Source organism: Panthera pardus, unplaced genomic scaffold (assembly GCF_024362965.1).
Source record: "Panthera pardus isolate Hobbes unplaced genomic scaffold, ASM2436296v1 HiC_scaffold_25, whole genome shotgun sequence".
Lineage (NCBI taxonomy): Eukaryota > Metazoa > Chordata > Mammalia > Carnivora > Felidae > Panthera > Panthera pardus.
In genome coordinates this window covers 56895344-56922208 of record NW_026526821.1, presented here as the reverse complement: position 1 = coordinate 56922208, position 26865 = coordinate 56895344, and the positions used below count along the sequence as shown (strand labels likewise).

At 39.3% G+C, this 26865-nt stretch overlaps 1 protein-coding gene across 1 annotated transcript in view; it reads left to right on the top strand.

Annotated features, from left to right (window-relative positions):
* Positions 1 to 25032, top strand: part of TMEM182 (transmembrane protein 182) — a 53561-nt gene extending 28529 nt beyond the window's left edge. Inside the window, exons 4-5 of the mRNA XM_019428506.2 lie at positions 7321 to 7458; positions 22766 to 25032. Coding sequence (XP_019284051.1) covers positions 7321 to 7458; positions 22766 to 22986 — 359 coding nt within the window. The 3' untranslated portion in view covers positions 22987 to 25032. The remainder of the gene's footprint in view (positions 1 to 7320; positions 7459 to 22765) is intronic.
* The last annotated feature ends 1833 nt before the right edge of the window (positions 25033 to 26865 follow it).

The following is a 26865-nucleotide window of genomic DNA, read 5'->3' as shown; positions in this document are numbered from 1 at the left end:
CTTCATCCATATGGGAAGCAGCTGCAGGGAGCTGTTTTCTGTTTGCTGATCCATGGAACTCTTTCCTACTGTGATTAGACTGACCTTCCCTCTTGCCTTCTGACAGTTCAAATAAGACCCAGTTCAACTAGAATAAGAACTGTAGGGCTTTACTCGTTACCATTCAGCCCTGAAATAACGTCTTCTCTGGGCTGTGGTCCATCGGGCTCCATGATATTCTGTGCATACCTCTGCTGAGGCACCTATCAACACAGTGTGAAACTTACTTGTTTTTCCATCACTGGACTGAACTCGTGAGGGCAAGGAATGTGTCTTACTCTAGCAGGTTTTGGTGCCTAGAGAGCCATAGAAATATGTTTGCTAAATTAAGTAACTTATAGTTGTCAACAACACCCCCGTTCGCCAAGCAAGCCTGGCAGGGTCTCTCTTTGCGGTCCCTTGTAAGACGCCGGCTTGAATTACTGGATGGATGTGAATGTCTTGGAATGGAACTTCTTAAAAAAATAATCCAGAATTAAAACTTCAGGTTGCTCTATCATCAAAATTAATGGGTTTTAGTGCATTTTATTACATTCTTAGTGAAAAAAAATACTAACCATGTAGATGGAATTCAGAACAGATGCCAATTCTGCCATTAGCTTCCTGTCTGTGGTCTGTGGGAACCTGCACACATAGTGCAAATGTGTACACACACACACACACACACACACACACACACACACACACTCATACATATGCACACATACTGATGTGCACAGTTAATAGTCCACTTTATTTCATGGACTTCATTGTCCTACAGTTTTGGGTGATATTTCTGTTTTTTCCCTGAAGGATGCTTAGTAGATGTCTCCCTTCAGTTCCTAATTAATGTCATTTTGGAATTTGACTTTTAGGTATACCCAGGATATGAGCTCCTCTTGGTACATGTTGTAGTCTGAAATTTGAATTTGCAATGCAGTTAATACTCTTTATGTTATGTACTTTTTATGAGTAAAACACATTGTGAACATAGTTTTGCATTCCAAATACACTCTTATTTAACACCCTAGACAGTCTCTAATGACTGGTCTCTTTTCTCCACTAAAAAAGCAACAGGATAGTCCTCAAATGAAAACTACAAAGTATCATATGTGACTGAAAATATTATAAAATATGAAGTGACAAACAGGATATAGTGACATCACATTTCAGCATACCCGAGACTGATGATTTTTAATCTAGACCTACGAAGATGGAGTTACTAAGTAAATTGGTGGTGCAAGTAATACTGTCAGGGTAAAAGCTTCATCTACTGAGGAAAATAAGCTGAATACTCTAGAAGAACCATTCCTGTAACATCTGTTGTTACACCAATTACTACTCATCCTCATTACAACACCTGAACAAGGGGCACTTTGTTAGGTCAGTTCGCCAATTTATTTAGAATCAACAGAACTCCATTGCTTTGAAAATAGCTGTTAATTCTGGACTTTCACAGATTCAGATGAAGCTTTCTTTTAATTAATCCAAATTATGATGATATAGATTACATGTAAATCTATTTACATTGTACATCTTGCTTCATGTTCTAATAGGAATTAATAGAAATCCAATATGGTTTAAGTTAAGCATTGAATTGTCCTTAATGGTTCAAATGGATTTTTAGAGATGTTTTCACTCGGCACAGTCCAAAGCTTTCAAAGACAAAACTTCACAGTTTTTACGGGCTCATATAAGGAACCAGGAAACAAATGAAGTGATCTCTGAGAAACATTCACAATCTAGGAGACTTAAATAATACAAACTACTGACCAAACAAAAACATGCTCCCTGCCAAAATTTAAAAGGTGTAGATATATTACAAGTGAACTCTTGTCCATCCTAGATCCATGAAATTAGTAAGATGTCTTTTATGTGTCAACTATATTGTTGACATTTTATTACAGGGTGAGTATTAATTAATACTAGTAATAGCAAATGTATATGAGTACTTACTGCATGCAGCTACTTATATTTTCTCAACTCTTTCTATAAACTTATGTGAAGGATATTATTTTCCATCTTAGAAAACTGTGGTCTATCAGAGTCACACAATTAGTAATTGGAAGGGCCCCAATATCATGTTTGACTCCCAAAACACATATACTTAATTCACTTTATGTTGAAGGTTCTCTGATTGCCTCAGGTTTACTTCGACAGTGAAAGAACCCTACCCAATTCCATGAGATGATTCTTAATTACGAGTGAACATTTTAATTCTGGAATCAAAGTGTGCCACATATGCAAACAAGGTAATATAATTAGCCAAGGAACAGGAAGTTCCAAAAGATTTTGAAATAGGCCTGAAGTTACGCACTTTTAAATGTTGAAACACAAGTGGAAAAATAAAGCACACAGTGACTGCAGTAAGGAAACTCACTTGGAAGCGATTTCTGTATGCTCACAACTCTCCAGGCGCGAGGTTCCCCCTTCCCTTAAATACAGATCTGTTGTTCCTGCCTTTTACATGGGACTCAGAATTAAAAGTCAGGCTATTTCGTTAGAGCAAATGACAGGACAGGAACTGGCAGCTCTCAGGAACGACAGCAACTCTGGGGAGCATTTATCTGCATTTCTGTCTTGCTCTCTTTCTCTCTCTCCCTCACCAGGTACTTTCTCTCCTTCTTTCAGTCCTTCTGCTCTTCTCTGTAGGGAGGCATGTCCTGCTGTTTCCGCCCTGTCTGTGGCCCAATTCATAATGCCTGCCTTCTTGTTCACATGTGGCTCTTTTGGACCCAATGACCAATGCTTCCTTCAACTTCAACCCTGCTACTAATCACCTCATGTTTCTAGCTTTCCGGTTCTGCAGGGATCACACTGATGAGCCCAACTCATCCTTACAAAACGTTGGTCATGAGGCATGGATCTGAAGTCACCATGTCTGAGCTGTCTTTTGTTCGGTGTCTGACCCCATTTGTTTGTATTTCAGGTATTTAGAAATAGAGTTACATGTTATAAAACATGCCCAATGCCTTCTTGGAGGTTAGGGGATGAGAAAACTTCCCAAGGAAGACGGTATGAGAGACCTTTGTCAAACACAACTTCTTTACTGCATCCTGTGTAGTAATCTAAAGGAATTTCCAAACATCGAAGTTACATAAAAGCAGTCTGTAAGGATCTCTGAGGGAAGTAATTCACTTTTCCTAGTATTGAACACAGTACTACCCGCTGCATAGTGTTAGGACAGTTTAAATAATAATGTGAATAAAAGCAACCACAAAATAAATGCCATTCATTGATCTCTTATTGTATGTTGCACACTTCCTATGCGTTATTAATAATTCCTCCAGTAACTGTAAAGGGTGGATATAGACATCTGTATTTTACAGAAGAGTTAGAGGTTCAGGAAGCTTAAGTAAGTAACTGGTCAGGAAACTTAAGTAACTGGTTATATCCCATGGAAGTGGTAAATACTCTAAAAGCTCTACTTCTTTACCATATTTTGCTGACAATATATTTTTGCATTTCAACAGGCAAGTATATTTTAAAGAAGTTAAGATGAGAAAAATACTAGACTACATTTATGCAGATATCCACCTTTTCTGTTTCACTTCCTTTTCCCTGAAGTTTCTTTTTTTTTTTTTTTTTTTTCAACGTTTTTTTTATTTATTTTTTTTGGGACAGAGAGAGACAGAGCATGAACGGGGGAGGGTCAGAGAGAGAGGGAGACACAGAATCGGAAACAGGCTCCAGGCTCCGAGCCATCAGCCCAGAGCCTGACGCGGGGCTCGAACTCACGGACCGCGAGATCGTGACCTGGCTGAAGTCGGACGCTCAACCGACTGCGCCACCCAGGCGCCCCTTCCCTGAAGTTTCAAGTGAACCCTGGCGTCATTTCTTTCAACCTAAAGAAATCCATTTTCGCATGTCTTTACAGAACAGGTCTGCTTTGATAAATTCACCTTCATCCCTCAAAGATATCTTCACTAGAAACAGAATTCAAGGTTGATAGTTCTTTTCTTTTGGCACCTTGAAGATGTTCTACTGTCTCCTGGCCTCCATCATATCTGATGAGAAACTTCCGTCCTTGGGATTATTGTTCTCCTGCATTTAATATGTCATCCCCCACCCCCCCCCCCACCTGCCTGTGACTACATTCAAAACTTTTTCCTTTATCCATGGTTTTCAGTGATTTTGTTATGTTTCTGGGCTAATTTTTTGTTTGTTTGTTTGTTTATTCCCTTTGGAGTTTGTTGAGTTTCTGTCATCTATAGCAAGTCTGGGAAGTTTTCAGGCATTATTTCTATGAATGTTCTTTCTGTACCAACATTATTTGCCTCTTCCTTAGGGACTCCAGTGACACAAATGTGATATCTTTTGATATTGTCTCTCAAGTCTCTGAGACCCTAGCTATTTTTGGTTCCAATCACTTTTTTTCTTCCTGTTATTCCAATTGGGATAATTTCTACTGCTCTCTCTTCATGTTTCGCCTGCTCGTTTTCATCTCCATTCTGCTCTTGAGTTCATTTCATGGATTTTAAATTTCAGATATTATACTTTTCATTTCAGTTTAGTTCTTTTTTTTAAAGACTCTATTTCTCTTCTAAGAATTTCTATCTATTCATTTCAACAGTGTTTACCTTAGTTCATAGCAAACGGTTCTAGTAGCTGCTTTAAAGTCTGTATGAGAATTCACACATCTGAGCCGTCTTTGGGTTGGCGTCTGCTGACTGCTCATTCCTTTGAGAATTGGTCAGATTATCATGGATGTTATATATCAAGTAATTTTGGATTATAGCCTAGACATTTTGAACATACATTGCTAGACCTTGCATACTGTAAAAACTTCTCTGGAGAATTGATTTGTTGTTTGAAGGAGTGATCCGCCTGCATGTCTGTCCTTTTCTTCTGTGGGAGTCTTTGCAAGGTCAATTCTGTTTTCAAAGCCTTTGCTATGCTGTTTGGGTCTGCCTGGGATAATGTGCCCATTAGGGCTCTGGTACTTGGGTGGTTTTGATACTGTAATTTGTTCTCAGAGCCTTCACTGCACTTCTCTGGGCATTTTCTGTGCATGCACGACTTGGGGAGTAAGCTCATCACTTGTGTAGATTCAAACACAGAATTAGAGATTCTCTTCTCTGGCTCCCTCTCATCTGTGGGGTTTCTCCCACACCCTCAGGCTTCCAAGGTCCACATTTCCAGTTTTTCTGGCTGGAAAGATTAGGTTTTCTGAATTTTGGCCTCCAGAGCCATGGCCCAGTTCCATGCAATTGAAGCACAAAGCAGTGAAAGAAAAGAGAAAACCTCTCTTTTTTTTCCCTCACTCTTTGAAAATTGAGGGTTCCTTTTTCTCATTCTTATAGCAAAAGTGTTAAATTGTCATTTGGGATCGTAAGTGTCCATGCCTCCCCTCGGGTAGCAGTGCAGATCTACTTTTGAGGCCTTAAAGACAGGACTGGGAGAATAAAAAGAGAAGACTTCAACATGGGGACTTTCCCTATACTCTGGCTTACAGCAGCCCCCTTTTCTGCTGATCTAGTGAGAATGATGATCATAACTATGGGGATTTTTGTTTTGTTTTGTTTTGTTTTGCTTTGTTTTCTGTTTGCACCTTTTACACTTTTACAAAGTTCCCAATCTGACTTGCCTTCAGGTCCAATCTAGGAAGAGAAAAAAAGGAAAAACTCAGAAAACTCTTCGTAGCCAATTTTATCTTTCCTTAAGGCTAGCTAGACTTCTCTCCTTAATCCACTTGCTACTGTTTACATTTCAGACTCCTCAGATAGTTGTTTGCCATGTGGGTCCACGTTTTAGTCGTGATCAGGGGAACAACAGAATGGGCTCCTTACTCACTGGACTGCCTCTAATTCACGTTTTCACCCCTAGCACTTGCCTCAGAACCTGTCACATGATAGACAATAAAGCAAATGAAGTGAATACAAATGTAAAAGGTGAGGCTCCCCAATTTGAAGGGAATATTTGTGTGTGTGTGTGTGTGTGTGTGTGTGTGTGTGTGTGTGTGAATGAAAATGTAAACCATGAAGCTTGCCAATTCTCTAGCAAATTCTGGTAGGACCTGGATGGCACATGTTTGGCTCACAGTCTACCACTCTTCCCATGCTCAGATATGATCAGCACTTCTCCACTGCTTGGCTGCCTGTGGAGCCTGAACACAGCCACAGAATATTCCTACACCACAGACCAGGAAGCCACTGTCAAGTGGACAGCACGGCATATGGGGGACAAGCCAGCCTTGTACCCGGGCTTTCAGATGTGTCCACACAAAACGTGCAGCCTGCCTTTCCCATTTAACTGCAGTGGCTTCTCCCTGTACGTTTCCACCTTCCCATCCTCTTTTCTGTAAGATTGCAGGTGACAGACGTGTTTTTTTCTTTGCCAAATGGGCTTGTGGAGAAAAATAAAATCTTTTTTTTTTTTTGCTTTCTTATATAAAGTCTATATTTTCATGAAAAAAGGTAACTTGACTAATGTGTTTCACAGAGCTTTCTCTCATTTATACCAAAAGGTACTTATTTTAGTGTTTTATCCCTTGGGAAATGATGAATTTGTTTAATAGATTGGTAATTATCCTGCTCAAAAATGATCATTAGAATTCCTCTGTATTTGATTACTATGTATCACCAAACGCACAATCCATTTATCACCAGCTGCATCCATTAATTCAGCCTTGCTGGTCCATGCATAAGAGACTACTCTAACTTCTCATTTTGAGTCTTTCTAAGAAAAATATTGGTAGAAAGTAGTATGCCTTAAATATATCGGACTTAAAATCTCAGTCTGTACAAATTTTTATTTTTATTTTTGCTTTCTATTTTTATTACCTGAAGACTACTTTCCAATGGCATCACAATCTAAACAGAAGTGTACTTTTTTGTTAGGGGATTGGAGTGATTATTACCTTCTAGTGATTATAGTGGTAGTAAGAGGCCATGTTTGTAAATGTGAATGCGTCTTCATGTCTTTGTACGTTTGGTATGGAACGCTATCTGTGACCCAATTAGATCCTTACTCAAAGGTACTCTTTCCAGAATTTTGGAATATCTCCACTTCTAAAATGGAAAATCTGGTCCGGAAAATGAGCTCCTAGAATATACTGAGCATGTGTGCGGTGCAAACACCGAGCACGAGTTGATTGAAGGTTGATATCATTGAGTATGGAGTTATCTAGTAAGGTTTCCCTTGGATTGTAATTCAGGATCTGTGGTTTGGGATTGTGCCCATCCGTGCTATGGCTGAAATCAGAACAATAAAGAGAAAAGAAACTGCCTGGTACAATCTAAGCGGTGTTCACAATCTAAGTTTGTTTTTCTTTTCTCCTTCACCCCACCCCCGGGTCTTCAGTTTACCGTGGTTTCTGGGCAGTCCTGATGCTTCTGGGGGTCGTCGCCGTGGTGACTGCAAGCTTTCTGATCATCTGTGCAGCCCCCTTTGCGAGCCATGTTCTCTATAAAGCCGGCGGAGGCGGGTACATTGCTGCAGGTACGCACTGGGCAAAGGGTGTGATTTCCAGCCATGGGTTTCCTCCATATCTTCATATTCTCCTTTTCTAGTTTCAGATTTCAGGCTTCTAGTAGTGGTAATACAATGATATTTATATACGGTATTTCTTGAGCGCCTGCTACATGCTCCACAGCCTTTCCTCACTGTATCCATATTGTATTAAGAGGGCACTAGAAGGGAAATTAACCTGTTTACTCTCTCTGTAAAATGGGGTCATATCTGTAATATCAGGATGTGGGTGAACTTTTCTGGGTGATCTTAAAAGAGATAACCTCCTGATGATATTACAAACCGGCATCACAGGTAAAAAACATCTCTTTCTACAATGTCCCCATTCAGTTTTCTTAACTGTGGTTCATGGGCATTAGCGAAACACATTCTCTCCCTGGCAAAACCTGCGTTTGTTTTAGTCGGCTTTACAACTAGTGTTTTTAATGCCTGCTTATGGTGATCATAGCACAAATAGAAAAATAATCGACTAGGTGTGTCTTGTGAATGTTCCATCTTTTTCATTTAATTGGGAAGTAAAAGCCAGAAGTCTAATCTGAAAACATAAGTGCACAGGTGATTTGTAAAGATAACAGTTCTAGAAAATTAGACAAACTTCACTATAGTAAGACCAAATTGCACATGACTAAGCTATACTATAATGTCAGATAAGAAGGACAGAGTGTTTCTGTAGAAATGGTAATGACAGTAAAGAAACAGGATGGATAGCTTTGTTGTCTCTAAATCATTTCAGAGACAGCTCATCATGTGTTCCCTCATCATTTAATCGATGGTCAATTCACAGTTCCTTTGAGCACGCTTTTTACATAATATTGTACTTAATTCTGTAGAGGGAATAAAAACAAGAATAATCAGATATGGATCCTCCATTCAAAGACCTCAAAAAAAAAAAAAAAGAAAAAAGAAAAAAACCCATCAAATCAGAGTCCTATTTAACCCATTCTTCATTCTTTTGTCTTATATTCAATTCTTTTCCTCACTGTTTTTTCAAGGACCTTGTTTCCAAGGGCCTGGATTTCTTCACAAAATTTACCTTTATAAAATAAACAATGCAGGGCTCCTGGGTAGCTCAGTCGGTTGAGCATTCGACTTCAGCTCAGGTCATGATCTCGTGGTCCGTGAGTCTGAGCCCCAGGTCGGCTCTGTGCTGACAGCTCGGAGCCTGGAGCCTGTTTCAGATTCTGTGTCTCCCTCTCTCTCTGCCCCTCCCCTATTCATGCTCGTTCTCTCTCTCTCTCTCTCTCTCTCTCTCTCTCTCTCTCTCTGTCAAAAATAAATAAACATTAAAAATTTTTTAAGGTAGGGGCGCCTGGGTGGCGCAGTCGGTTAAGCGTCCGACTTCAGCCAGGTCACGATCTCGCGGTCTGTGAGTTCGAGCCCCGCGTCGGGCTCTGGGCTGATGGCTCGGAGCCTGGAGCCTGTTTCCGATTCTGTGTCTCCCTCTCTCTCTGCCCCTCCCCCGTTCATGCTCTGTCTCTCTCTGTCCCAAAAATAAATAAAAAACGTTGAAAAAAAAAAATTAAAAATTTTTTAAGGTATACAATGCAGTGTTTTTAAATATGTTTCCAGAGTTGTGCAAATATTACCACTCTCTGATTCCAGAATATTTTTATCACCTCACAAAGAGACCTCATCATCTCCCATCTTTTTCTCCTTCTGGCCCTGAGTAAACAATCATCTACTTTCTGTCTCTGTGGGTTTGCCTTCTCTGGAAATTTCATATAAATGGATTCAGACAATGTGTGGCCTTTTGTGTCGGTCCATTTCAGTCTCATAACTTATAATGTCCTTTCCTTCATTCATAATTCCGTAAGACTAAACCCCTTATATATCTTAAAACTGACCATTTTCTGAGCCAAAATTTTTTTTTCTCCCTCAAGGAGGGAGGGAAAACCACATTCTACCTTTGCTTCATTCAAAGGTCTAGTGAAGGTTTATATTTTTCCATGGTCTTCCAGAAATAGCAGCTGTCTGATAGAGTTTGTAAATATTTGTTTCTTCTCATTCCTTGCTTTTCTTTTCTAATCTTTTCCAATAAGGGAACTATGTACAGTTGACCCTTGAACAATATAGTTTGAACTGTTTGGGTCCACTTACACACAGATTTCTTTTTTTGATAAATACAGTACAGTTCTATAAATGTATTTTTTCTTCCTCATGTTTTTATTAGTGACATTTTCTATTCTTAGCTTACTTTATTGTAAGAATACGATATGTAATACATATACAAAGTATGTGTTAATCGACTGTTATCAGTAAAACTTCTGGTCGAGTAGGCTATTAGTCATTAAGTTTAGGGGAGTTAAAAGTTATAGGCAAATTTTCAACTGCAGATAAATTTGGGGGAGTTAAAAGATATAGGCAGATTTTCAACTGCGCATAAGGTCAGTGCTCCTAATGCTACATTGTTCAAGGGTTAACTGTAATAGCGTTAGTTTAGTACATATTATGGATAGCATAGTTGCTTTATACTCAGAAGTGCTCTGATCCTTGGTTTAGTCTGATCGAAGAATTATGTGTCTCTGTGTGTGTTTAGTGCTTTTGAAAAAGAAAAAGTTGGTCATTTTTAAATTGTACAAGAAAATAGTATATTCAGAGAATTATATTTGGCTGAGAACTCTATAGGAAGGTAAAGCATTTGATATATACTCCTATGCTTATGACCAGTGGGTTTTCTCTTTTCAATGAATCTTTGCTGTATGTGGGTATGGGGCTGAGGTCCTCCTTGCCAAGTCTTCATGCAATAGCCCCTAGGAATTGAGAGGTGCCCATGGTATTCTGGGACCCATTCTGAAAGCAACTGAACTGGACAATTATGAGGACACGTCCTTTCAAATTTGACTTTTAATTTTCTTCAGGGCAGAATTCTTTAGTGTTTGTATAGGGCTATTTGTTTCCCCAAAACACAGAGAGATATTCTGTTGGATGGGACAAAATATTACTGTTCATTTTATTAGCTCGGGCAGAAAAAATGATGTTCCCAGGAATAACTAAAGTTTATGGTTCAGTGGCAATTTCCACAATGAAGCACAATTTTGTTAAGGTAGTTATGGGGCTAATAAATTATCCTGAAGCTTGAGTACTTTGATAGAAGAATTTGTAAAACCTTTTAATTGTCTATTATTGACATTCTCAGGTGATGTTAATAAGCAAGTTATCCTTTCAAAGCTGAAGATGGAAACTTACATGCTATGCTATAGGAACACTAGGAAAATATGTACTAAACACTAGGTTTTGGGGCCAGCCGGATTTTTGTGTACCACATTTAATATGGACCCATGCATATAATCATCTACTGAATTTAACAGAATTGAATTTATAATGCTTTCTTTGGTCAGATTTTATATTTTCAAAATGAAGAGATCTCATTCCATGCATCTGGTATTATACAATCTCTTTGTTTTTTTTTTTTTTTATGGGCCTCATTATTCGTTGCCTGCATCTCCCATGCTGGCCTGTGCCAATGCTCTGTGCTCTGCTAGGCAGTTAGTGACAGGTGCAGCTTGGGCCCAGGGTTGCCGTGGCAGCTTTATCAATGCCACAAACAAGATTGCACACTCTCTCTATTTGGACAGATGACTTTAGGACAGGGGATACCCAAATTCCAAATGGCCATTGCTGGCTGTGTGTGCATGTAGAAAGACTCCTTGGCATTAGCAAGAAGATTGCTTTGGGGCATTCCATGCATAGCTGAGTCATGCTGATGTCGCAGTTGTCGGTGTGAGTAAGGAGTGGGGTCCATGGTATTCTTCTTGCTCTGTCAACAGGCTCAGAGCAAAACTTAGAGGACATATGTGGCCACTCCTTGCAGCTGGGCAGATTCCTCTTCAGGCAGTCTCTGGCCATGTGCTCCCCAAGGAGGTTCGGGTATGAACCAAGTGCATGGTAATTGTCAGGATTGCTATATTACAGAACCTGTTTCAGTGAGTCTAATCATACACGCTACAATGTCTAAACAAGTGCTGAAATTTATTTTAATGTTGGCTCCCAGAGAACTTTCAGATCCAAAGGGGGCTGACACTGGTCTTCTTCTAACCCTGTGATACTGGAGGTTATAGGAAAGATCCAGGAGAAGTTAGAATGGGTAGGCATCGCATTACAAAACATTTAGGTTATATGGAGGAAATTATTATACCACAGAATATTCCTAGTGCCTGGGCAAAGTGATATCAATACAGGAATTGTTGTGCCTGAGTAAGACTTCTAAGTGAACAGGAAAGAATAATGACATGGTCTGGAAGTTCGGGGACACTGACATTGGGTGATAAGCCATAAAATGTAGAGATCAGCATCTTAGCAGCATATTAGGGTACAAAGATTTTTACTTTGTAAAAATTGAAATCACCTCTTCCTGAGTGACAAAGTGAGAGTATGTTTTTCTGCTGATTGTAGAGCTAGACTGAGTCCCTCCTGGGTAGAGGTGCCTGAAAAGCTTCTGAATCTTGACTAAATCCCTTGTGGGACCCTCAGGCTGGTGAGACTATGGGGACCTCTTAGAAGTCAGGAATATAGCAGCCTTTGTTTTAGTAGACCCAGGATGTATTAATGGAAGTAAATGGTACCTCTGCAGTGTAATTGGCCCTTTGGAACAATTAGTCCCCTGGAGGCAAAGTAGTGGTTTGACTCCCACCCCATTCTGTGACCACAGAGTTACCTAGACAGCTGTTGCCCAAGCTATTACTGGTCACCAGGGATACAAACTGAGTGAGTTGGGGTGAATTGTATAAATCCTCTGCCATGTGGGATAAACCGCCTGAAGCACATCCCTCCACAGCTCATCCCTGCTCCCTTCAGATCTGGAGGGCAGTGCTTTCTAAAAGCGTAGTGATGTGAACCCTTTTTAAAAAGTAGCATAAGAAAGGTGAGCGGATATGAAGGGAATATAAAATTCAGAATCCAAAATACAACATAAAATACTGAATCAGAGTTAAATCGGATTTGTGGTTTGTTTTCCTTTTTCTTTCAAAAGGTCAATGGAATTTGTAGTAGCTCATCAGTTAAGCACATGTATTTCTATATGAGATAAGATAGATGTCATGGTTGCAAACTACAAGATACTTTTTTACCTGAATCCTAGAAAAAATAGGTCATAAAGCCAAGGGGCATATTTCAGATGTTCTCTCTCTCTCTCTCTCTCTCTCTCTTTTTTTTTTTTTTTTGGCTGACAGTGAACACGTGGCTTCCAGGAAGTACTCAGTGTCATTCCTTGCTTCTCACGTCTTCCTCCAGATAAAGCAGAGCAAGAGAAGAGTATGTGGAGGAAACAGAAGACCATGGGCAGGAAGGGATTAGGGAAGAATTGCTGACGGTCCAGAGGCAGGCGCTCTAAACTTACAGGCATACGCATCTCCCTGCTTGCACCTGCTGTCTCCATGTCTATATAGTGAGAGATCCAGGCTATAAACAGCCACTTAACCCTGGACAAGCAAAGGGGCCTCTGTGTTAGCCTAACAGACCTGGAAGACCGGCAAATGCTTGCCAGAATGGCTTTTCTAGAGCTTCTGGGTCTTTCCTAGTGCACCAGAGGTAGGCTCTTAGGAGAGGATCACAAACATGACCTCCCAGTGGGGAACAGAATATTTTACCAAAGTCCAGGACTTAACATTTTATTCATAGCTGTGTTTTGTTGGAGGCGAGTGGAGGAGGAAAAGAAGGGGGGACTAATGAAAACTGTAGGATACTGATACATCAGCCAGATATACTTCTTATAGTAGAATTAGTGTCTCTGATTTTTATGAAATACAGAATGACAGCTTGGATTTCTCTTTTGCTCAGTAAAAATGCTTAGTACACGAGATCTGCTTTCTAAGTACCTGCTTCGTACTTGCTGTGACAACTTTCTAGAAGTACTTGCCTTGTCCTCTGGATTTGTGCCTTCAGTTGTAATATTTGGGAATTTGTTCAGGGAAAGTATTGTTTTGGATACTGATACTATTATAATGTGGGAAGGCCTCCCTTCAAATTTTGATGTGGAATTTTAAATATCCTCTCTATGACATTTCATGTAAACGTCAAGTGCTGGAATAAGTCAACCTTGGTCGATACTACATAGGAAAGAACTCTGAAGAATTTTTATTTACAAGAATACTTTAAAAACTTATTACTTTTCTTTCTTGGATACTTCTTTGAAAGTTTATTTTTTCCCACGTGGCCTTATCAGTTGGAATGTGTGTAACAGGCTGTTAGGACCAGACGTGTCCTGGCTCAGTTTCGAACAGGGCACCACTGTGGTAGGTATATGATGCTGGAGTGAAGGGGCAGGTCCCCAGAGGAGAGTTCAGAAGGGATGAGTGAGACCCAGGTCTGCGAATCTCCACCACCCCAGCCACCTGAAGGCTGGGAAGGGACGAGGAGTGTGAGGAAGAGAGCTCTTATGCTCCTGAGTCTCCACCCTGAGCTTGGTGTGTATGTGTGTCCTCGTTGGAGACTTCCAGGGTGATGGTCCCGCTACTGCCCAGATAAACCTAGGGTATGAGAGCTCAGTTCAGTAATAGTGTTACTGGGACTTTCTGGAAAACCTTGGATTGCAAACATGAATAAATGCTCTCCATAACCTTTTAAAAATGCATCTGTGTGGTTCCTTCTGAGAACTAGAGCTACAGCCTGGCAGATGAATGCTTTTACTCATACGTCATTGTATTTTGGGAGTATAATTAATCACACCAAAAGGGAATTTTCAGATGTGTAGGGTGACAAGATCCTTTCCTGTTTATAAATGGCATCTCTGGTGTGGGGTTAGATTTTGGTATGGTGGGAAGGCAGAATGAGTTTCCATCACTTCATTCTCCTTTTTTAAAGTATGTGTATCATTAACATCTGTTATTAATTTAGCTAGGAGGGACTCAGTTTCTTCCCAAATATTCTGTTTTGTTCAACATCCTTCCCCCAAATAGTCACGTTGCTCAGAATAACTAGTAGTGCATGAAAAAGGCGTATTGCCTTTTTTAGTAAAATTTTTAGGTATTTTCTGAGGCCTTTTCCCCCCTTTATACTTACTTGTAGGAAAGAGAAGCACATTAGATACAGACTCCTCCAAATGACCAGATTGACATATGCTAAGAGTCTGTCGTAGAGATTTCTATAACTAAAGTGCTGTTGGGGAGGGACAAGAAGTTTGCTCACTGGATACTTAAAGCAGAAAATGTCCTTAATATATAGAAGGGAAGCAAAAGATATTAATATATAAAAAAAGGAAGGGGCAAAACATAAGAGACTCTTAAATAAGAGAACAAACTCAGGGCTGCTGTAGGGGTTTTGGGTGGGGGGATGGGCTAAATGGGTAAGGGGAATTAAGGAAGACACTTGTTGGGATGAGCACTGGGTGTTATACATAGGGGATAAATCACTGGAATCTACTACTGAAATCATTATTGCACTGTATGCTAGCTAACTTGGATGTAAACTAAAAAATAAATAAATAAAATTTTTTAAAAAGGGGGAAAAAAAAGAAAAAGAAAATGTCCTTAATATATAGAAGTGAGCATAAGTCTGGATTCACCTGTTACCCTTTCTGAAATATTCAGCAATGGGCCTGCGGGGTGACTGGTGCCACCTGGTGGAGCATTCTAATAAGACATGGGCACTCCCTCACTTCTGAAATCTCAGAACTGGAAGGCACCATGGCAGTTTATCTTCTTGCCTCTTGGCCAGTCCTGAAATAGCCCAGTCATATGAGAAGCTCTGATGCCTTAAAAGATTTCAGAGAATAATATTTGCTAGCTGTTAGCAGGAGCTCATGCCAAAGCTCAATAAAAACAATGATAATAACCAAACTAGCCCATGCCTGTTATATGCTTGTCCTGTTCCAGACACCTTGCTAAGTGTTTTACTTCCATTCATTCTCCATGACTGCTCTCTGTGGGAGGCACTGGCACCATCTCTATTTTACCAGCAAAGACCCTGAGACAGAGACAAGTACAGAACTTTGTCAAGGTTGCTCAGCTGGGAAAGTGTGAAGCTTTCTAACCTGTGTACCTTTGAGGTCAGGTTTAAACCAGGGCAGTCAGAATCCAGGCCTGTGCTGTTCAGCCGCTTGCTGCTTAGTGAGTGTGACTGTGAGTAAATACTTCCGTGGAGTTAAGCGAAAACCGCTTTCCGGATGAAATCCCTAATGACTTGTATGGATGGATAAACCCTCATGATCATTCTGTATCAATAACTCTTTCTCGAGAGAGAACAGACTATCGGATACGCAGAATGTTTAATGCCTATGATGATCATGCCAATCTAAGAAAGTAATGAATATTTGGGAAATCTGATAGACATTGTATCGGTTTGGTTGAGTAAATAAAAACATGAGGCCAGATAATGACAGGGAAGGGACAAAGCCATTTGTCTAAGGAGATGTAGCCATCACTTCAAGATTCTATGTTTGAGTTGGAGCATCACAAACCAAAATATTCATAGTGGTGGCTTAATTCATTATCCCCAAGACCTAGAAAGAACCCAAGTGGTCACCCATAGATAAATGGATGAGTAGAATGTGGTCTGTTCCTACAATGGGACAGTGCTCAGCAGTAAAAAGCTGGGAATGGCTAGCACATGTACAATGTGGGTGAATTCTCAGTCATCATGTTGAGTATGAACAGCCAGAGACAAAAACTGCATGTGGTCATGCTTTCATTCCTATGGAGTTCTGAGGGCAAAAGTCTGCTATAGTGATAGATGCTTTGGGTGAGGGTGTGAGGAGGCGTGAAGAACCTTTCTGTAGTGACAGTGATGAATATGTTCTGTTTTCAATGGACTGTGGCTACACTGATGTTTACATTTATCAAAGCTCATCAAACCATACACTTAAAATTTGTACATTTTTCTCTATCTGAATTATACCTCGGTTTTAAAAAAAAATGAGAAAGAGAAACAATGAGCCTGGAATGCTTTTTACACATTGGAACAAACTTCAAACCGTTGGGGCTTAATATAATACTTTCAAATATGAGTATGGGATAAGTTAAAACATGTTTGTATGAAAACTGTTTATGAATCTTCTGCAAAAGCCCCTTTTGGGGACTTTGTCAGTCATGCTTCTCAGTGTCCCTATGCAGAACAAAGGAGGCATTCGTTATGTATTTCTTGATTAATTGCTGTGTTTCCTTTTAGAAAATGACAGTAAATACATTGCTTTTTGTTTCATTTTTGTTCTTTCTTCTGGGCATGTCAGATCCACAGTTGCCATGCTATCCTTTGTACTCTTACCACACTCCAGATTTTTTCTTCATTTCTGTCATTAGCATGAACCCTCTCCCTGCCCTCCAGGGAACTCCACCTAGAAAAGTAACCTCATCTCCCACCAGCTCCTTGGAATATTTTCTCTATATTGTAGAATGTCTTTTGAATGTCTTCAGCCTAGTGTGTTACACCTGCTATCAGGGTGTATCAGGGTGGCCGTTTGTGTTATGCCACAGGCTACTTTGACCTTGTGGCAGTTGACTATTGCAGACCTCATTTTCATCTTCTGAAAATAGATGCAAGAAGCAAGCTGAAGCTATCATCCTAAATTTTTTTTTAATGTTTATTTTTGATAGAGAGGGAGAGACAGAGAACAATAGGGGTTGGGGGGTTGTACGCAGAGAGAGAGAGGGAGACACAGAATCCAAAGCAGGCTTCAAGCTGTCAGCACAGAGCCCGATGCGGCGCTTGAACCCATGAACCATGAGACCATGACATGAGCTGAATCAGACACTTAACTGACTTAGCCACTAAGCACCCCATCCTAAAATGTTTTGAAGCTTACTTTGTAGTTCTGTGTAGATTCCCTTGCTGAATATTGCCCTGTCTCTAGAATACATGCATCCTCCAGGTAGAGAAAAGGCAATTTTTTTCTAATTCTAATTTACTGTTCACTTCAGCTTTCTACATAATGCATTTTTTTGACTACGGAATTCTGTGACATTTTCAGTGCCCAATGAAAGCTGAAATGAGTTGCCACTGAATTTGTGTGGGAGCATGACACAGAGAGGCCAATGGAAGCATCTTGAGTTTATGATTCTTTCCCAAGTGACCAATAGCTAATTGTGATTCAAGTTGTTAAAACACATTTCAAGGGGTGCGTGGGTGGCTCAGTCGGTTGAGCGTCCGACTTCTGCTCAGGTCATGATCTCACAGTTCGTGAGCTCAAGCCCCGCGTCGGGCTCTGTGCTGACAGCTCAGAGCCTGGAGCCTGTTTCAGATTCTGTGTCTCCCTCTCTCTCTGCCCCTCCCCACTCGCATTCTGTCTCTGTCTCTCTCAAAAATAAATAAACATTAAAAAAAGAAGTTTTAAAACACATTTCAAGGCAGTTCAGTTACATCTAAGCAGTTAAAGATCAAGCTTATAGTTTTTCAGTAACTCCAAAAGGCTTTTGTTTTTTAATACAAATATGTCTATTTCTAGGCAAGGATATAGGGGTTTGACATTTGCCTGTCTTTTTGAAGAGTTTCCATTCTTGTGGCTAACTTTTCCCTAGGACTACATTTTTAAATTTGTTTTTTATAAGATAGTATATAAAATCTTCATAGTATGTCTTATTTTTCCATACTTTTTTCTATGAAATATTGAGGACATGTAATTTTATTTTTCAGTCTGTGACTTGGTGTTGGGGAAAATTCTTTTGTATTTTTTTTCCACATTGTGATCATTTCCATATTGTTAATCATTAGCAATTGTGTTCCTGATGGCCATTTGTGACTAAATTTTATGTGACTTTTGTTTCAGAGAAAATGCTTTCCAAATTGAATTTTTGATATTTTTTAATTTTTTTAATGTTTGTTTATTTTTAGAGAGAGAGAGAGAGAGCGAGAGAGAGAGAGCAGGGGAGGGGTAGAGAGACAGGAGAGAGAAAGAGAGAGAGAGAGAAAGAGAATCCCAAGCAGACTCCATGCTGTCAGCACAGAGCCCCATGTGGAGCTCGAAGCCATGAACCATGAGATCATGACCTGAGCCAAAATCAAGTTGGATGCTTAACTGACTGAGCCACCCAGATTCCCTGAATTCTTGATATTTAGAGGGAAAAGTTTTCAACTTCGTAAGAGAATCCGTGTGAAATCATAAGTTTAATGGCTCTTCCTCACACTGCTAATTAATAAGGGAACCAACAGGTTCTTGTGACTTATTTGTCCATGATTTTATTATCACAAATCTTCATGGGTTTTGGTACCTTACTTTGATTATGCCTCCAGTGAGTTCTTTTATGAATTTTTGTTGGTCTTCCAAAAACTAGGTATTTTTAAATTTAATTGGAAATAAATCATGCTTTCAAAATATGACCAAACTTAAATCTAACTTAATTTTAGAAGTAAATTATTACCTAAATACTAGCAATATTTTCTATTTCTGCTAAAATCATAGTGGCAGGTGAGCTTGAAATGCAAATCACTTGTTGCTCAAGACAGTTATTAGTTATATTTTCATGAATGAGAGTCCTTTAAGATATCACGGGATAATAATTAAGATTTTTCCATAGTATTTTGCTGTTAGTATTCTCCCAGATGAGACTCTCCACTTGGTAGGTGAACCGGATCAGTAATACTACTGTTCAGTAATAGTCACAAATAAAGTTGCGGAAAGAAGATGTATCTTGCTACATATATGAACACACATACCCTCCTCCCATTCCCCCATGTATATAGAGCATATATATGCTCTTTATAACACGCATAGCCACAGATTCCCACTACACTTTTTTTTATTCGTTCATTTTGGTTTTTGTTTTGAAATATTTTCACATTTACATTGAACTTGAAAGTCTCTTCACCCAGAGACTCCATTCACGTTTCACTAACCATCTCAATAATGTCTTTCACAGCAAAAGGATCCAGTCCTGGAACATGCTTTGCATTTAGTAGTTGTGTCATTCGAATCTCCATCAGACCAGAATAAATCCTAGGTAGACCTTCATGACTTTGACTCTACAAGAGTACAGGCCTGTGATTTTCTACAGTGTTCCTGAGTTGGCGTGTCTGATGTTTTCCTACGGCTGGATTTAGGCTCTTCATTTTTGGCTGCATCGCAGCAGTGATGCTGTGCTGTTCTCATTGTGTCTAACAAGGTGGTTAGTGACATGAATATGTCATGCCACTGGTGATGTTCACTTTGATCGTTTGAATAAGGTGATATTTGCTAGGTTTCTTCAGTATAAAATTACTGTTTTCCCCTTTACAGATTGATAAGTGTCTTGTGGGAAGAGACTTTGAGCCTGTGTAAATATTTATTTCTCATCTACATTTCATTTACTAGTTTTAGCATCCATTTTTGTTTCTTGCCTGAATTATTACTTAAATGATTGCCAAATGGCGATTTCTAACTCAACTATTCCTTCTACATTTATAAGTTAGCATTCTGTAAGGAAAAGCTTTCCCATCTCCCTGCTAATTTATTTATTCATTTATTTATATCACTGTGGGCTCAGATTTCTATTTTATTCAGTGAGGTATAATGTACCATTATCATTTGTTGTTTGATAGTCAGATTGCCTCAGAACTGTCTGGGGAAGTCCCTGAAGCTCACTTCTGAAACACTCCCACAATTCCTTGAGCACATCTGATGTTCCTGACTTACCTGGTACTTTCTGTCCCAGCCTGGATACAACTATTTCTTTGAGATGCTTGGGTCTGATATTTAGAAGCGAAGATCTGGATACTTGGTATGTTCCATGCTACTGGGGTGTTACTGCTCTCAGACCCTCTCAGGGAAAAGAACCAGGTAATATATGTAGGCATATACACACGGGTATATTTTAACACACACACACACACACACACACACACACAAACACACACACACACACACTTTTACTTCTCTATTATCTATCTATCCATCATCTATCTGTCTATCTACCTAGAACCATAAATTCACACTGATATATTTAACTCCAAACAAATAGAATAGAGTTTATTCTAACTTTTCCCCTTTCCAAATTTGTAACTCCCCTTTCAGGCGGTGAAGAACATGATTCCAACTAACCTCAATATATTTATTTGTTTCATCAGTGTACCTCTATGTAACAGTCTCCTGATTCCTCTGTTGGCCAGATGTCTCACGCAGACTCCCCAACATAAATTCTTACTTTTCAATGTCTGTTAGTTCATTTTCTTTCTGTCTGTCTCTGTCTCCATGTGCAAGTGTATACATGCACACATACACACACTGGTATAAAACAGTGGCAATTTAATAGGTAAGGAAACTCTGTCTTACCCCATGGGAAGATATAATTATAAACTGGTATGATATGAATTAAATGGACAGTATCCTCAGTTGGTGAACAAGTTAAAGACTGCAGTGATAGAAATGCCTATTTTCATTGCTTTCAGGATGCAAATGCTCTTGAATAACAGCAGTTTTTAAGTATATTTTTTAATATTTAAGTATATTTTCAGTATAAGTTAATTCTTCCTTATAAAAAATCTCCACATGATTACCTGCAATGTGTTTTTTTGAATACTCTAAATTCAGTAATGAGTTTTGTAACTTTTGAAAGGATATACAAATAAGGCTTCTAGTTTTTCACAAAGGCAGTTTTCTTTTTTTTTTTTTTAATAAAAATACCTGAAAGCACAAGAGATTCATATGACGGAAGAGAGATAAAGAAACATATCCGCAAATAATAACAAAGGTTTGCAGTGTGTTTGCATAAGGCAAATGGTATGCAAATAACTAAGCCAAACTTTTACATTAGGAGAGAACGGTGTCTATATATTTGCAGGAAAATGTATTGAAATGCACAGAGTTGCTCGACAACACATGGCCTTGCCATATTGTTGTCAACATCTGAGGTACGGCTTTGCGAGGAGTTTGCTCGCCGGCTATGACTTTACTATTTCTCTCTGACATCGCTGTTGTTCGGTGGTTAAATTGCACTCTTCTGTGCTGCCGTATTTGCATTTACATTACAGACCACAGTGTGAAGGATGTTTCCTATTAGTGAAGCATCTATGTTGATTCTTCATTGCTCTGTACTTTGTATCACGATTATGAGAAAGTTTGAGACTCACCTCGGCATATTTATGAGCCCTTCTTCTTTTGTGAGTGCTTCTCAAGATTCTTTATGCAATTGATGGCCCAAGAGAGAGAGGGCATCCTAAATACTGTAGGAGCACAATCAACTGGGGAAGGGTGATTAATGGCTAGGCTCCTAAAAGCTACTGTGTCCTACCAATATGCCACCATCTCTGCTCTCAGTCCCAGGGTTATGTTTACCTTTCAGACTGACTGGCAATTAGAATATGGAGATTTGATGCCTGATGCTTCTGTTCCTTAATTCAAAAACTAATAGGTCCTTGACAGGTTTGGATTGAACTTTTGAACAGCTAGCAAATGACCTCAAGTATATTTTGCTTAGGGACAGATTTGAATCCTTCAGGCTGCGTCCTGCTCCGGATCTGTCACTAGTGAGTGAGTCAGCCAGCTGACTCACCTGGGTCTGCAGCTCAGAAGTGCTGCTCCCTTCTGTTTTTTTTTCAGTAGCTGCCACATGGAAAAGTATATGCTTTGTGGTGTTCTCAAATTTTAGCATCCGTGAAGCTCTCCTGTCATATTGCTCCCTCCCCACATCCCCACATTCTTTTTACTTCCTTTCTTTTGTTTGGTAAGACTCTTGCTCTTAAACCTGTGGTTTTATAGTCCACTGAACTTTTTCCAGGCAATGTTTCCTTTATGCCGTGATCCATCTTACCGTATGTATTTCAATTCGAAAGAATCATGTATATTCTTTTACATTAGTCCAGTGCTTTCATCTCCGTTCTTGTCTGGTACTCACTTCAGCTTCTGTTTTCATGGACACAATTACCCATAGCACCAGTCAGCTGTGTTAGAATAACATAACAACAGTCGGAAAGACCTGAGCTGAAAATCAGCTCTGAAAACTGCTAGTTAAAACCGAGGGATAATGGTACCTATTTTTACCAGTTTATTGTATACAGCAATAAATAATATATTACAGTGCTCACCCCAAACCAGACATACAGTACAGATGGGAAATGTTAGAAGAAATTCCACCAGGCAGGATCTTTGACTCTTATGTTCACAAACGCCTAATACAGAGCCTGGCATACAGTAAGTACTCAGTAAATGCATGACAGCTGTTGCCATTGTTCTTATGTTGCCATAGCTCTCATCTCAACGCTTTGAAAATTAAAGATAGACAGTGTGCATATAAGACACATAAATAAAAAGTCTGACACAAAGTAGGTGACTTGGCTAGGATGCTATTTTTAGAGACATATCATCAGGCAAATGATTGGCTAGCGTTCTTGGGAAAACATCTTCATAAAGCCTAAAGGTCTTTCGTTTTGTCCTTCCCAGGCATCCTGTTTTCCCTGGTGGTGATGCTGTATGTCATCTGGGTCCAGGCAGTGGCTGACATGGAAGGCTACAAAAACATGAAAATGAGAGACTGCTTGGAGTTCACCCCTTCTGTTCTCTATGGCTGGTCATTTTTTCTGGCCCCAGCGGGGATATTTTTTTCTTTGCTAGCAGGATTACTATTTCTAGTTATTGGACGGCATATTCAGATACATCACTAATCAAACAGTTGCCTCCCATGTTTTCTTGAGCAGATTCAGATACATCACTAATCAAACTGTTGCCACCCATGTTTTCTTGAGAGGTTTTAGAAGAGAGAATTTTTTTTTTTCATTTTGTTTTGGTGATCCCAGCATAGAATTAGTTGGTGAGCTATTTAGTTGCTATTTGAAGTTCACTTTTATATTTTACTTGTGACTTCCCCTAATAGGAAGGTCCTAGAGTCTTTCCCAACAGCCACATGTGTCCATCTCACATAGGTGCTATCAAGAACCTAGTTCTGTAAGGAGCAGGTAACATGGGCCTCCCTTTCATTGCACCTGTTAAAGCTCACGCAGGTTACAAAGGCCTGTTAATGGCATAACACCACCACCTGGGCCAGTGAAGCTTTGATTGAAAGCTTCCTTCTTGGCGTTCACTTCTGCTGCTATTAAAAAAAAATCTTTGGAGAATAATTAAGAACAGAATACAAATGTTGTCAGAGAACTTACTCCATTTCTTCTCCACACACATGCGTATCCCCATACACATTCACTGACTCCTGTGAGCCAATTATTTATGCCTTAAAAATAGATAGCAGTGTGCTATCAGTTAAACACATCGGCTGAAATGGGCCACAACCAGACTGAGAATGTGTGCTTATTCCACATTCTCCCCAACAGTGGTTTGGTTACTTACTTAATCACTTAGGTTACTTAATTGTGCATGCTTGCATAAACCTTAAACTATGTTTAAAAGTGGCAAATCTGCACTGCCAAATTACATATGATGCAGACTGGGTTTTCACGAGCTCAGTGGATTAATTATATGTAACATGGCTGAAAATATGTAACAACCAAGCACCTTAGCTTAGTTCAGAGTTCTGTTTGATATTTTAAAATTCCTATTTAAAATTATAGGCTAATATGTTCAGCATGTGAAAATTTATCGATGAAATGTGCTTTTAATATGCACTAGCTATAAACTTTCAAAATATTTCCACATGAAATAATAGCCTTGCTGTATTAAAGACCATGAAATAGTAACTTTCCCCAAGATTTTCTAGGTTGTAGTTCTTCTGATAATTTGATTCCCTTAATTATTGTCTCTCAGTTCCTTCATCTTTACAATAGGTATTTTAACATTTACAGATCTGCTATTTCCTTTAACCTCCTGGAAGAAAACTTTGTGCTGGTTGGTGAATAATTCTTTCTTACTTGCTACTGTAGACATGTAGATGTTTTGCATATCAAAGATGTTTGTTTGGCACTAATTTTCATTGAAATCAAATCCATCTGAGAAGCCCACGTTGCATTTGCATCTTGGAAACCTCCACCAAGGAGCAGTTTGGTGTTGGTGAGGGAACAGAGAACCTGTGTGGTATGAGAGCTTTGTTCTGGACACAGCATTTTGCTCTGTGGCCCTTGTGAATACCTAAGGCAGGACTCAGAGACAAATTAAGAGTGACCGCCGAGAAGATGCTGTGGGATAGAGGGGCTATTGCTTTCCATTCCTCGGTTCCCCTGATGGAGAGATCGCCTGTCTTCTTACACATCTATCCTTTCCATTAACCTGTTTCAGTGGGAGGGATTTCTGGAGGGATCGCCACCGTCTGAGGTATCTGCAGAATCATGAGGGCATTTTAATGTTTAGTGACAGGATTCGCATGCAATAAAAACCAAACACAAGAATACAAGACAAAAAAAAAAGCTTCAGGGGTTTAACTGGTTTCTCAAACATCTGAGTTATATCATAAATGTTTTTTGTGATCCTTGCCTTTGTCTTTTTCTGTTTTCATTTTTATATTGCTCCGTTTACTTTGCTTTTGGCTTGATTATTAGAAAAATAATTATGGGTTCTGTTATGCATATTTGCTGTGATATTAAGTTATGGCATGCCATTAAGTTTTCCAGACGATGCTAGATGTATTTGATTAGTTCATGTCATCTGTAAATACAATTCCTTTTTGTAGAACTTTGGAATGGAGCCTTTTTTCTAGTGTATTATATGTCATTTAAATTTCACATACAAGCTGCTTTCAGTAAAGGTTTGAATATTTATAAATTTCAGATGGTTATCCTCGTTTTCTAATACACTTATGCGGCTACCATATATTTATCACAAGGCAATTGGCTGAATATCTGATGTGTATGACACTTTTACACAGATACACACTTTGGAAGTATTTCATAGTTGTAATGCATCAATCACATTAATTCAGATGCATTTCCCCATCTACTTACCAGCAATCTGCGGAAGGAAGGAAGGTGAGTTCTGTGTGCTGTGTCTATATGTAAAATATACTTTAAAATAGCAGAAATATGCAGTATATTCTCGTAACAGCCTCATGTGTGATTTGGGATAGTGTATTTGCTTCTATTCGGTGTACTGATTAATTTTCAGAAGCTTCCAAATAATATGTCAAAACCCTTTGTAAGTGTGTTGATTTTGCATCATAAAGTTTCAGTGTAACAAATGAGATGTCTTTTTGGTGCCATCCTGGAAGGAGTGAAGTAAGAGGGCAGTTCCTCAAGCCCTTGGACTTGGGGAAAGCTGTTGTCTTTCCATACTGTATTTGCTCTGGGGGTTCAGTTTGGTCGGGCAGCAGGTGGTACATGCACTGGAACTGGATGGAAAAACTGTGCAGAGAAGCTGAATGATGGTGTTCAGTTTGGGGGTGGAGGGTACGACTTAAAAAAAATGCTACTAGGTGTGCTATTCCTGGCCATTTAGTCACTGTTTTGACTAATATATGAAATGTATTTATTGAAGTTGAATATTAAAGCCACTTAGAAAGGTGCGTGGTGGATGAAGTGTCAGCATTTGGTACTTATCTGTGTATCTATCATCAACACATAAGTGTGTGTGTGTGTGTGTGTGTGTGTGTGTGTGTGTGTCTACCCAGAATTATAAATTTGGATACAAAGAGATAAAGTGAGTGATGGAAATCAATATAATTGAGATAAGCAAAATTTTACAAATCTGTTTCTCTCGGGGGACAGTAATATGTCCCTGAGTACCACTTTAACTGTTTTACTCAATTGATGATGGTCTCTTCAGTTCAGTACATAATTTGACTTATATTTTCATGAAAAGCAACCAGATTAAGCTTACAAAGAGGCTTAGAATGTCATAAGGATTAGACAGATATGAGGTGCCAGTAAACATAAGCTGTACATACATCTGTAAGAAAGTAGCATTGTGGAGAAAGACCCATAGTACTGGGCTTACATGGAAAGAAATATATCGAGTAAGAGGATAGTTCCCCAATTTGATTTTGGTGAGAGTAAGAGGATAGTTCCCCAATTTGATTTTGGTGAAAGGCCACCAGGAGTGAAGGGGCTCATACAAAAGAGATGAAATAGAAACTACATTTTTTGTTGATTGTCCTAAAGAATTAAATACATAGAGACATTTCCTCGGCGATGACCCAGAGTAGGTACAGAAATTCCAACAAAAACTTAGGAAGACAGTGTATTTGATGTTAAAAACCAAGGAAGGTGAGGAAATATTAAACGTCATACATATTATAATAAGCATAAAGCAAGCTGGCACACTTAACCTGGTTGGCAGGATAAGAGGAAAGAAAGAACAAAGGTCCTACTAGAGCTTAGAGTTTCTGAGCTAGCTCCATGAAGGCAAGTGCTAGGACCTCTGTCTTTGGGAACATTGAGATCAGCCTGGACCAGTGTGTGAGGGTGGGAAGTATTAGAGAGGACAAGTCTGAAATGACAGCGGAGGAGTACTAAGAGTCCAACTCTGGCTTCTCAGGGGTCATTTGTCTCACAGGTGTGTCCCCATGGCTGTGAACAATTGAAGGGGCAGTTGGCGGGTTGAACTTTCTAAAATGATACACCTTAGGATATAGAGAATCATATATTATGTCTAACCAGTCGATTCTA